At 48.7% G+C, this 13327-nt stretch overlaps 1 protein-coding gene across 1 annotated transcript; it reads left to right on the forward strand.

Moving 5' to 3' along the window:
* The first annotated feature begins 372 nt into the window (after positions 1-372).
* Positions 373-12985, forward strand: LOC132583478 (olfactory receptor 13G1-like). Its single transcript, XM_060255111.1, has 3 exons — positions 373-759; positions 5056-5884; positions 12831-12985. Exons 1-3 carry the CDS (start codon positions 373-375, stop codon positions 12983-12985), a joined length of 1371 nt encoding a protein of 456 aa, XP_060111094.1.
* Positions 12986-13327: the final 342 nt, after the last annotated feature.

Here is a 13327-nt window from a genome sequence, read left to right on the forward strand (position 1 = left end):
CGTGGCCCCAAATGAAAAAGGACATTTCTGATTTTGTGCAAACTTGCCTGACTTGTCTCATGGTCAAAAGGAGGGGGGCAAGGTGCCGGGGCAGCTGCAGCCTCTCCCTATGGCCGAAAGGTCCTGGTCAGTGGTGTCGATGGATTTTATTGTGGAATTGCCCCCCTCACGGGGACGGACAGTGATTTTAGTCCTGGTGGACACTTTTCCAAGCAAGCCCACCTTCTCCCGTGCTGAAAATTGCCCATGGCCAAGGCGTACTTATTCTTCCTACACGTGGTCCGGGTCCACCCGTTCCCCGATAAGGTCATCAGCGACCACGGGCCGCAGTTCGTTGCCAACTTCTGGTGGGAGTTTTGCAAATTGGTGGGGATGGAGCGGGGGCTGAGTTCCACCTACCGCCCACAGACGGACGGGAAGACGGAGCGGGTGAACGGGCTTCTGGAACAATATTTGAGGTGCTACATAAACTTCCAGCAATCCAGTTGGGCGGAGCTATTGCCGTTTGCCGAGTACGGATACAACAACAGCCTCCACAGCTCCACTAAAATGACTCCCTTCCGGGCGGTGAACGGTTACAAGGGAAAGCCGTTCCCTTCTCTGCCAGGAGGGGAAGGCGATTCCCAGCCCACAGACTGTCAGCAATGGTGGGGCCGCCTGGAAAAAACTTGGAAAATAATACAGGAGAATCTAGAGGTGGCAAAAAGGGATTACAAAACCCAGTTTGACAAAAAGCATAGCCCAAACTGGGATTTCAAAGTGGGAGAGAAGGTGTTCCTATCGACCAAGAACTTGCCTTTGCCACAAACCTCCAGGAAGTTGTCCTACAAGTTCCTAGGACCTTTTAAAATAAAAAGAGTGATCAACCAAGTGACTGTAGAACTGGACTTGCCCAAACTGTTTAGTAAAGTGCATCTTATTTTCCATTGCAGCCTTCTTTGTCGAGATCCGGGTGGGTCGAGGTGGCACCCTCGAGGTCCGGAGCCCAAGGCCATCCTGGTGAAGGGTCAGAAGCACCACGAAGTAAAGGTAATCCTGGACTCTAAAATCCAAAGGGGGGTTCTTTACTATCTAGTGCGCTGGCGCTACTTTCCACCTAGCTGCGACGAGTGGGTTAAAGCTTCTGATCTGCACGCTCCGTAACTGCTTAAGCAATTTTACCTATTGCACCCAGACAAACCCCGAGCGAGAGCTTAGAGGGGGGCAGTATGTCAGACTCTGTTCATTGATACTATTGCTACCAGCTGATTACTAACCATATTGATCAATGCACGCATATGTTCACTAACCCATGTCAGTAGAATAGTAGAGGGGGGGTCGAGTAGGAAATAGCCGAAGAATAGCTTCCCAGGAATATCAAAGGTTGTTAGGCAGTCTTTGAAGTAGAGAGTGCCCGCCAGATTCTCACCTCCCCTCTAGAGGCGGCAAGGACATTGCCGCCGGGAAATGTAACCACCAACTGAAAAGATAATGGGGGAGTCGTGTGAAAACTCTCACATGCAAAAAGCAGCCTTTGTTTTGGGAATTGGGGTGTAGATGCAATTGCTTTGATGTAGAATGTTAAATACCAATGATTTGAACTGCTTGCCATCAGTTCCAAAACCTATCATGTTGGAGTAACTTTGGAGTATACAATAAATGCAACTTTGTTTCAAATAACAAGTCTGCTCATTTGGAAACTTCAATGAACCTTCGCTGACAATTTGAGGTAGATCATCCACTACCTGAAGGTTCCAGCTGACCCTACTTTCGGTTAATAAATATATAAATATCTAGATCTTGCTGTTTTTACAATAATTTAGATCTCACTGTTTTCACAATATTGAGAGCCTACATCTATATAGCAACCACTGTTCATGCTTAAACAAGGAATATAGGTAAGGGTTTTATTCATTCATTTTCTTTTCTTCTACTTTTATATTTCCCAGTGTTAAAGTGCAGAAACATTCAAGGACTTACCTTGTTATAACTATGTTTTTGCATTGCATTGAAGAACAAAATAGCATGAAATGCCATGCTAGATTAGATCAAAATAATACCTAATTGAGCACCCTGTTTCATCAAGTGGTCAGTTAGTTGCCCCAGAGGACCAATGGACAGGACATAAAGGCATTGGGTTCAATGATATCTTGGCTGTCATAGCTAAACAACATACAAGATACTTTGAAGTCAAAGTATATCAACAAGAAAGTGACTCATACAATAGTATGGGATGTGAATGCCTGCACCTATAACATCCCCATCTGTTGTGCTAACTTTGTCCAATCTCCCAAAAGATCACAACAATTAATCCAAATAATATCTGTTATTGTGGGATGCTTATGTTACTAATATCAAAAGCTCCTAGATCTTTCTTGGAGCAGCACAAAACTCTTAGAACACTGCAGGTATGGATCACCCATTTCTTATCTTTTTCTCAATGTGCTTCCAGAAGCCCTTCTTTTGGTGACCTCCAGATAACACACTTACAAGGAGTTTAGGCTTCTCTTCCAAGATTAGATTAATAGCTCTAAAAATATGATAATTATTTTGTTCAAAATTATAACTAGCATTGGCAATTTAGCATATCAGTATTTTTCTCCTATAGCAAATATTAGGATCCTGACAGTTTTTCATCCAATTGTGCCCAGTTTTCCTCCTTCCTGTGACCTGCTGTCCCACATAGCTTCAGTCCATGTAGAGCTCACAATCCCCAGCAAAAGAGAGCACCCTGTATCCCTTTCTCACCACTATTTCTAGGCATTCCAAAAAAGAATGGAGAGCTGAATTTCCTTTCTTTCGCCTCCCTTTTTTTTCTGCAGCTGAGTTCTGCAAATATGTTTTTAAACTGAATCTGAAGTACATCTTGCACAAGAATAATGTAACTTTTTTAATTTTTAAATTATGATAAAATATTTTAAACTAGAATTAGAGTGGTGTTGTTGGGATGACAATCTTTTTTCAAAGTCACATCCTGTCACAGCTTGTCTCTCCTCCCAGCTGAGGTTATTCCAGGTTCTACCTTTTAAATAATAATTTGGGGCATAATCCAGCAAGATTTGTCTTGGATTCTACAACTTCCTTCCAAACAGATGAGCCTTTCTCCAAAGGATACCTTGTTCCAAAAGTGGATCAAAGCAAGAGGTAGGTTCAACCAGCTGTTCAACTGACAAAAAGGAACAAGGGGACGTTTTTGACCAGGTGTCATGGGACAAATTATCACGAGATTCCTTTAGACAGGGGCTGCAATGAGGAGGGCAACTAGGCAAGATCAAACTGAAAAGCTGGTAGGATCCAACCCCGATACTTCTTCTGTAATGAAACTTCTGATATGTGGGAGTCATAATGACAGAACAACTGTTATTGTATCAAAGATTTCAGGTTTTCACGGCTGGTAACATCATTAGGGTTTGTAGAATCTTTTGGGATCAAGTGCCGTGTTCTACTGGAGAAAGTTTTCCTTCCTACAGACCCTACAGACTATAAATTGCAGAAAGTCTCAGAACAACCAGCAAATTCCACAGAACAATCAGCACAGTCAACAACCATCTTCCTTATCTTCAAACCCCTTCCAACCTTCCCAGCAATTAACACAGAACAATGGTCACATTCAACAGCCAGTTTCCTTATCACTACCCTTCCAGGAAGCCCCACCAAACAATGGGCACATCCACAAACTAATTGCCCTTTCATCACACCCCCTCCAGCCTACAAATAGCAGCTCTCCAGCAGCCCTGGCCGCACTCAATGCACAGCAGCCAAGAAGGCCTGCTCCGGCTGCAATGCCACTGAGGATGTTCTCCACACCTGAGAACGAAACGTCTGGAAGGAAAACTTTCTCCAGTAGAACACGGCACTTGATCCCGAAAGATTCTACAAACCCTAACTGTTATTGTACTTTGAAATGGGCATTGCCTTACTTCTTTGCTCAGTCGTCTTCATTGTCTAATGAGCTGATTTTTTCCACCCAATAAATAGACTCTGAAAATGTGAGACTCAAAGTTCCATATCAGAAATTCAGGTCTCCTAGATCCAGATCTCTTTCCTATACAGAAAGGAGGAATATTCCCTATTTCATTTCTTTTCCTTAAAAAAAATAATGTTATGAGTGGTTTATGTTCTCTGCTTTTTGTCCTTGGTTTGGTAGATTTGAATACAAAGTGTAAATACACAGAAAATTTGTATGAAAAATTTAAATGCAGTGTATATTATTTTTACCTAGAATAGTTGCTGATACTATGTGTTTGTAAAGTGTCATCAATTCACTGCTGACTTATGGTGACCCCAACAAGGGGCTTTCAAGGCAAGTGAGAAGCCACTGCCTTTCACTGCAGTCTTCTGTGTAGGTTGCCCATCCAAGTACTAGCTTCCAAGATCCAATGAGATCAGGCTACACCATACTACCTTTCCTTCCAATACTAATCTAAACAAACAAACAAAAATTAGTGTGGACATTTTAATGGAAAATGTTGGTGTAAGGAAATCAAAATTGGTAGAAAAAAAATGACTTGAGAGATCAGTCTGCATGAGGCAGAAGAGAAACACGGGGATACAGAATTCAAAATAATCCTTTCTACTATCTTGATTTTTAAAAAATCTTCTCCTCCTCCTCCTCCTTCTTCGCTACATGCATTATTAGATAAGGTGATAACCAAACAGCTTCTCTGCTTGTGAAAAGAAATTGTGGGGTTCTCCTTAACTAACCAAGAAAGCTATGTGGTAGATCTTGATACCTGCATAGACGAAAGTGATACAATGGACTTGAGTAAAGAACAGAATTGAGGGAAAATCTGTAAAATGTATTACTTTACATCTTATTTTTAACACATCTGTGAATCATTTCAGAGTGAAACCAGATTTATTGATGTAAATGTATTTTAACTTCCTGTGATTATGATAGCGTATGCCTTTGCAAGATTACTTTTGCTTCTGGGGAAGGAGTCTTACAACAATCTGCCATGACACTTGTAACTCTGTGTGCTATTTGCTTTTATTGAAATCAGTGATATGGTTTCACCAGCACAATACAAACCAACTGACTTTGACATGTAAACGGGATGGTTTCATTCTATCTAGGAAACCAACAGCAATAGAGGTATGGAAATCAGTAACTCCGGTACCACTACTGAGTTCACCTTAGTTGGTCTGTCCAGTTCTCCTGAACATCAGAGCTTCATCTTTTGGGCTTTCATCTTCATCTATGCAGCAGCCTTGTCAGGAAACATTCTCCTCATCCTTGCCATTGGCACTTGCAGCAAACTTCACACTCCAATGTATTTCCTGCTTGTCAACCTATTCTTGGTGAATGTATGCTCTGTCTCCATCACAGTTCCCAAAATGCTGCAGAATGTTTTGACCCACAAGTGGTCCATCTCATTTTCTGCTTGCATCACTCAAGTATTTCTTTTTGTATGGGCTTTAGGGACAGAGATTCTGTTACTCTCATTTATGGCTTTTGACCATTATGCTGCCATCTGTCAGCCTTTTCATTATTCAGTCATCATGAGAAAAGAGGTGTGCATTGGGGTAGCAGCAGGAGTGTGGATTGTGGGAATGGTCAATTCTGCAGTTAACACTGGTCTGTTGCTGAACCTCTCCTTCCGTTCATCCAAAGTCATCGAGTGTTTCTTCTGTGACCTGCCTCCACTGTGGAAGCTCTCTTGCTCTGACATCAGCCTAAATGAAACCCTGGCTTTTGTAGCTGATGTGACCTTCACAATGAGCAGTTGTGCACTCACTCTAGTATCATATTTACTTATCTTAAGAGCAATACTTAACATCCAGTCTGTCCAAGGAAAGAAAAAAGCATTCTCTACATGTTCCTCCCATCTTTTGGTGGTGAGCTTTTATTTCTCCACTATTATCTACACATATGCTAAACCATCCTCAGCTAATTGCCACCCCAGTCGGAATAATGAGACAGACAACAAAATATGGATTAAAGGGCAACTTTATTACCTTAAAATGGCAAGGGAAAACAGTGGGGACAGGTTAAGCCAGGGGTCAAACAGACCACCTCCTTAACCTGGAACTGGGCGAGCCCCAGGCCCCGGGTGGGAGCCAACCCAACGGCTCAAACCCGGCCGGCCACGCGGAAGATCCATTCACCTGTGCTCCACCATCCCCCAAGCCGTGCAGCCATGGATGTGGACAATTCCAAGTTGACGGGATCCCAAGGCTCCCTGGAGCCAACCTTGGGCCGTACAGCTTAACGGTCACCCCAGGGACGCTATTCACCCAAATGGTGAAATGCCACGGGAGCTCACCAATACCCCACACATGTTCCCAAAATAAACAGCCAGTGACCAACCAATTTAATAGCACCACCCAAACCAATTGCCAGCGCCCATCGACAACAGTACAAGGTAGGCAAAAACACGCCCCAAACTAGCCAATATGTTTGAAGGTGAAAAATTCCTACCTGGCCCCTGATAAGGCGACCAGCCTAATGCCTGCACTGCATGACGGGCGGGCTGAGAGCGGAAGTATGAACTGCGCCACAAGAGGCGGGGCCGGCCTTAAAAGGCCGCCCACACCTCCGCTTCTAAAGGAACAGTCAACTGTCTCCTCCTTCCGGGGAGGCAATGGGCGGCTCGGCTGGGTAGGGCCGAATTGCCACCCCAGGGCCGAATTGCCACCCCAGGGTAGGGCCGAATTGCCACCCCAGTCGGAATAATGAGACAGACAACAAAATATGGATTAAAGGGCAACTTTATTACCTTAAAATGGCAAGAGAAAACAGTGGGGACAGGTAAAGCCAGGGGTCAAACAGACCACCTCCTTAACGTGGAACTGGGCGAGCCCCAGGCCCTGGGTGGGAGCCAACCCAACGGCTCAAACTCGGCCGGCCACGCAGAAGATCCATTCACCTGTGCTCCACCATCCCCCAAGCCGTGCAGCCATGGATGTGGACAATTCCAAGTGACGGGATCCCAAGGCTCCCTGGAGCCAACCTTGGGCCGTACAGCTTAACGGTCACCCCAGGGACGCTATTCACCCAAATGGTGAAATGCCACGGGAGCTCACCAATACCCCACACATGTTCCCAAAATAAACAGCCAGTGACCAACCAATTTAATAGCACCACCCAAACCAATTGCCAGCGCCCATCGACAACAGTACAAGGTAGGCAAAAACACGCCCCAAACTAGCCAATATGTTTGAAGGTGAAAAATTCCTACCTGGCCCCTGATAAGGCGACCAGCCTAATGCCTGCACTGCATGACGGGCGGGCTGAGAGCGGAAGTATGAACTGCGCCACAAGAGGCGGGGCCGGCCTTAAAAGGCCGCCCACACCTCCGCTTCTAAAGGAACAGTCAACTGTCTCCTCCTTCCGGGGAGGCAATGGGCGGCTCGGCTGGGTAGGGCCGAATTGCCACCCCAGGGCCGAATTGCCACCCCAGGGTAGGGCCGAATTGCCACCCCAGTCGGAATAATGAGACAGACAACAAAATATGGATTAAAGGGCAACTTTATTACCTTAAAATGGCAAGAGAAAACAGTGGGGACAGGTAAAGCCAGGGGTCAAACAGACCACCTCCTTAACGTGGAACTGGGCGAGCCCCAGGCCCTGGGTGGGAGCCAACCCAACGGCTCAAACTCGGCCGGCCACGCAGAAGATCCATTCACCTGTGCTCCACCATCCCCCAAGCCGTGCAGCCATGGATGTGGACAATTCCAAGTGACGGGATCCCAAGGCTCCCTGGAGCCAACCTTGGGCCGTACAGCCCAAGGGACACCATTCACCCAAATGGTGCAATGCCACGGGAGCTCACCAATACCCCACACAACATGTTCCCAAAAATAAGCAGCCACAGACAGAGCCAAGCCTCAGCTTAGGCGACTGTCCCCCACCTTACCAGGAACATCTTCTAGCCCCTGCCTTCATCAGCCATAAGGCGTTGTGCCCTTTAATAAAAAATGAACCCCGTCCTGCCTGTGCAAATCAACGCAACAGGCATTTATGAATGGGTGCAACACATACAAAGCCCAACCCTCCTACAGGGCTACCGCAAAGCCTGCTGGCCTTCTTCCGGGCCTGGTCCAAACCTGCTGGGTCCCCAAGCCGCCCGCCATAGCCGGCACGGCGGCATGTCCGACCACAGGATGAGGAGGCCCAGGCACCATAACCCATCGCAGTGAAACCATCTTGGGCCTGAAATGGAAGGGGCCTTACCCTTGAGTAAGCCCAAATCATACTCCCCCAAATGAATCACCGCTGATGTGGTGGGGAGGCAACCTTCCCCAAAGTGGAATGGGCCCCGACCACCTCATGCCCCGTCGGCCCCACGACTCAATGACAGCCCGCTCACTCCGGCCTCACTGAGAACCAACCGATGCCCAACAAGCATGATGTGCCGCCCAGAAGATGATACTGTGGCCACCAATGAGGATCCTCCTCTTTTCAACGCCAGCCACAGCACCTAGAAAAGAAAAACCATTAGGACACATTCCAACAGTGCAAATTTAAGCAGTATACAGGTGAAAACGTGTAATTACCCAACGAGCATGAATGCCATATATAGGTCCGATAATCACCAGATCTCCCCCATCCCACCATACGAATGGCATCACCCTCGTAAACATGGCAGTAGCAGCTGATGCTACCCCGATCCTAATGAATGAATACCGAATTTCACGCCACCCAGGCCCGACTTTTCAAAAGCCCGACACGTGATGGACCAAACTGAAATTTAGCCAAATGGTTGGGGTTGTAATGACAAATAATGGACCCTGCAGCGGCCATTTCAATGGAACCTAATGTTCGAGGGCCGTCGGTGCGGAAGAGCGCCACTAGCTCAGACACCCAAGTAACCCTGAAAAAAGGCTGTCAAGGTGGCTGCATGAAAAAACGAGGCACAAACCAGGACCCAGGTGGCATGGAGCCCACGGAGGATAGGTGGAAAAATCACTGACGACGGTCTGCCGATCACTGCCACGCGTAACCGCCTTCCAACCTTTCACAATATGGAAGTCTCTAGTTTTTGGATAGCTCCGGGCCCTACCAAGGAAAGCCACCCGGCAAGCTGGCCCTTGATGGATTCCACCGAAAGGCCCCGCCCACATCAGCCAACACGAAACTGAAGCAGGTACTCCGCCGGCCCATCCAAGCCTCCGTGAGTCCGGCCCTTTCCCGGAAAAACAGAAATTACTAGCCGCCCCAACAATATGACCTCTTCATGCTAGATGCTATGGCATAGTGAATTGCCCTTCTACTTCCTCCGTCCAATCTGTTGCAATTCTGCTGGGATGTGCACGGGACGAAGTCCGAGTTAGTTGACAGAAACGCACGTCTGACGGCAGGATGGGGCATCCGCCGCTCCGTTACTAATGCCTAGCACATGCTTAGCCAAACAAAACAATTAAGATGGGAACCTAAGGCAAGATAGTTGATGACCTGGACAACCTGCACATTGTCACGCCCAAACATGCACCTTGTGGCTACTCAGAGCCCAGCCATCCCCTGGCTGACGTTCAGCACCACTGCCCCCGAAAATATGCCAAAGCCAGTGGAGCCAACAACCTCCCAAACAATTTGCCCTGAGCCTCGAACTGCAGAACGTCTCTACAGAGGAAATGCCGTTAAAATCCCTCCGGGAGGTCTCCCACAATAAGGTCACTGCGCACACCCATGGCCACTCAGGTATAGTGATGTGGTAAATGCGGTGGCCGCCATATCGTCGCTATTTTTTGAAGCAGGGAGGCCCGCACCAGGGCCGCCACCTTGCAACCAAGTTTAGGAGGCCTGCTAGCTACTGTAGCTCAAAGAGGGTGACCACGCTTAACCAACACCAACGTCGCCCCGGCCCGCAGATTCTCCAACTAATCTAGCGGCAACCGGGATTGCTGGCTCACTGTATACCACTCAATCCCCAAAAGAGTCAACACTGCAGCTGGGCCCAGCGAACTCAACTCAGACGGGATGGCAACGTTGACCGACTGCCCCCCGAGATAGGATAAACGATGGGTAGAAGAAACTCACCACAGCCTTCATAGGGGCAACCCCAAGAATGATGCCCGCCAATGTGGCACCAGAGGGGCTGTGAAAGGACCAAGAATTTGCCCCTTAGGGCACACCCACCTATTCTTAGGCCTACCAACGTGCTCCAAACCACGCACCGACTACAAATTTGAACACAAAAATGGGGGACAAGGACCTTGATAGGAATCCCAAACCTTCCTGAACTCGTCCACAAACTAACCTCTCACCTCCACATATGGAAACCTGCATCCCCTCTCCAGGAACCTTATCTTGAATGGGGCTGGGCCCCTTTTCCAGATTACCGCCTGGGCCCACCCCCGGCCGTTTGTTGGCCCTTTATGGCTTGGAACTATTACCGGCCATATAAGCTACCCTGCAACAGACCTCCAAGCCTGCCCCTGCGGGCCTTACTGCCACACACAACTTGGGAGGTAAACTCCCGAAGAAAAAACCGCCGTGGCTGAACAGGTTGCCCCGCAACATTGCAGGTGCTCGCAGCATAACAATCTTCTGAACCGGTGAGCAACCACAGCCGCTGCCCACTCAGATCCCGCAAGGGACCAGGAGTAACAGCCACTCACATACAGAGCTGCTCATACAATAAGTAAAATTACAATACTAGAGAGAAAAAGGGGTGGGGGGATGACCCTCCCAGTCAGGGCCCTGGCAGTAACACATGCATAAGTGAAGAATCCAGGTAACATAAAAAGCTGGAAAAACGTCCACGTATAGCACTATAAGATGATCACCCGTCGGCATAGCCGGCTCCCAGCAGAGTAGCGCATGAGAAGCCACCTCCGTATAAGGGACCAGGGGGAGAAGAGAAATCTCCAGAACACTCACCCGACTGCTGAGCAGCCCAAACCTGAGGCAGAAGGGGAGTGGTCCTTCCAACCCCCCCCAGCAGCCCACTCCCTGCCCAACCCCACCTGACACCAAGTCCCAAACAAAGGGGGAGAACCGCTGAACTGATTTGGTGTCATAACTGAAGGACCAAAACATATGAACATATGAAGCTGCCATATACTGAATCAGACCCTCGGTCCATCCAATCGTCGACGCCCAACCCCAAATGCCATCAAGTCACAACTGACTTTCGGCAGCCTTTCATGGAGTTTTCAAGGCCAGAGACATTCAGAGATGCCTGCCTCTGCTTCGCAAACCCTTGACTACTCTGGTGGCTTCTCCCCTCCGAGTACCAACCAAGGCCGGCCCTGCCCAGCTTCCAGGATTAGACAAGATCAGGCAGCCTGCATCACACAGGTGAAGACAGCGGTGGCACTCCGGGTCTCAAGCAGGTGTTTTGCGCAAAGAAGTTCAGAGGTGGCTTGCCATTGCTCGCCACTGCATAGCAACGGTGGACTTTCCTGATGGTATCCCATCCGATTGCTAACCAAGGCCAACCCTGCCCAGCTTCTGAGCCCTGCCAAGATCAGGCCAGCTTGGGCCATCCAGGTTGTGTCTATGCGTCTGGAAATCCTGGTGGCCGCTAGGGACTGACCCCTGTAGGGAGCATGGAGGATGTACAGCAGGGTGCCAAATAAAAACCAGCCACACACTCCCAACCCTGATGTTCCGGGAGGTCACCCATCCAAACCTTACCAAAGAACGACCCACCGAATTCTGGCCAGATCAGGCTTTCCAGGGCTATGCAGGTCAGGGCTGACCCTCGGCTTGCCAAGATGCTCCACCACCACAGCCACGTTGGCTACGTGGATGGGCCCACCTAGGGCGGCCCTGTGTCCTATCTCAGGCCCCCTGTACATGCTAAATCTTCAGCAAAAGTGGCTACAAGCCCCTAATAAATGCCTCGCAGGCACTATAGATAGGGTGCAAACGTGGGGGGGGGGAGGGGGTGCTCTAAACCCTATGCCTACACCCAACACGCTTTTGTGGCCATGAATAAAGGTGTTTGTTTTTTTTAAGCATGGTGTGCAAACACCACGGTGCAACGGCACCCCCAGAGTTGGAAGCAACCGGCGCCTACACCGGGGACCACCCCAGCAGCATGACTCTGGACTTCCTTGGAGGCCGCTGCAGCCTCAAAAAGGTGACCATGAACTTCCCCGATGGTATCCTCGCTGCCCGGGTAAGGCCTGATATGAGCTGGGGGGGAAGATATATTAAAGGCTCCCCCTTTCAGATTGGCCAGGCTTCACGGCGTTCCACGCCGCAGTCCCACTTTAACTGAATATGCGTGGGCTGAACCCCTAGCCCTCTGCATACCAAGCAGAGGTCCCACCCCTAATTAATGGCAGTCCGGGACCTTCCAGACCAGCGACTGCTGGTCCGTCAAACTTTTTCACCGAGCCTCGGTTGCACGCCGCTTCTCCAGCCACGCGCCGAAGTAAACCCCCACCAAAAGGGGGGGGGAAATCCTCTGGGCCACGGCTCCTCGAACCGCCATGTGCCGAAGCTAGCCTCCTGCAGAAAGGGGGGGGGGGGATCAGCTGGGCCGTGGCTCCTCAAACCGCTGCGCGCCGAAGTAAGCCCCCCGCAAAGGGGGGGGGGGGAGAAATCAGCTGGGCTGCGGCTCCACGAACAACCGCGCGCCGAAGTAAGCCACCCACAAAGGGGGGGGAATCAGCTGGGCCGCGGCTCCTCGAGACGCCGCACAGGCCCGCACGACTCCCTGGCGTGTAAAACACGCCGAAAACCCACCCGCGCTCAGGGCCCGCAGACTGCACAGCAGATGTGTGGCTGACCGGGCCGAGAGCGCAAGTATGAACTGTGCCACAAGAGGTGGGACCGGCCTTAAAAGGCCGCCCACACCTCCGTTTCTAAAGGAACAGTCCACTGTCTCCTCCTTCTGGGGAGGCAATGGGCGGCCCCCAGCCTAAGGCAGCCAATCGGCTGCTCGGCTGGGTAGGGCCGAATTCCCTGGAGGAGTACAAGACTGTTGCAACCATTTACTCAGTGATAACTCCAGTGTTCAATCCAATCATATATTCCCTTAGGAACAAAGATGTTAAGAAAGCTTTGGTAAAACTGATATATAAATCCAGGGCTTCCCAGCAAGAATGAATTTCATGTTTTCATTTCTTTAGATCACATATGAGCTGAATAACAAATGAAAACACAAAATTAGAATCTATTATATAATAGATGGAGGAGTAGGCATAGACTATCAATTCAGATATATTGATTTAACTGTAGTATCAATATTATTGATATACTACAATTAAACAAAGTACATTTAGTTTTTTTTTAATTACATATCCTGGGAACAACCCTTCAGCACCCATATGTTTTAGTGAGAAATTAAATTGTGTGCTTAAAACTGTACATTCAAATAAATCAATGCTCATGTCCCAATCCTAATCACATTTCAGACCAAAATGCTATTCAATAAAAAATTTAAAAAAA

This window comes from Heteronotia binoei, chromosome 15 (genome assembly GCF_032191835.1).
Source record: "Heteronotia binoei isolate CCM8104 ecotype False Entrance Well chromosome 15, APGP_CSIRO_Hbin_v1, whole genome shotgun sequence".
NCBI lineage: Eukaryota > Metazoa > Chordata > Lepidosauria > Squamata > Gekkonidae > Heteronotia > Heteronotia binoei.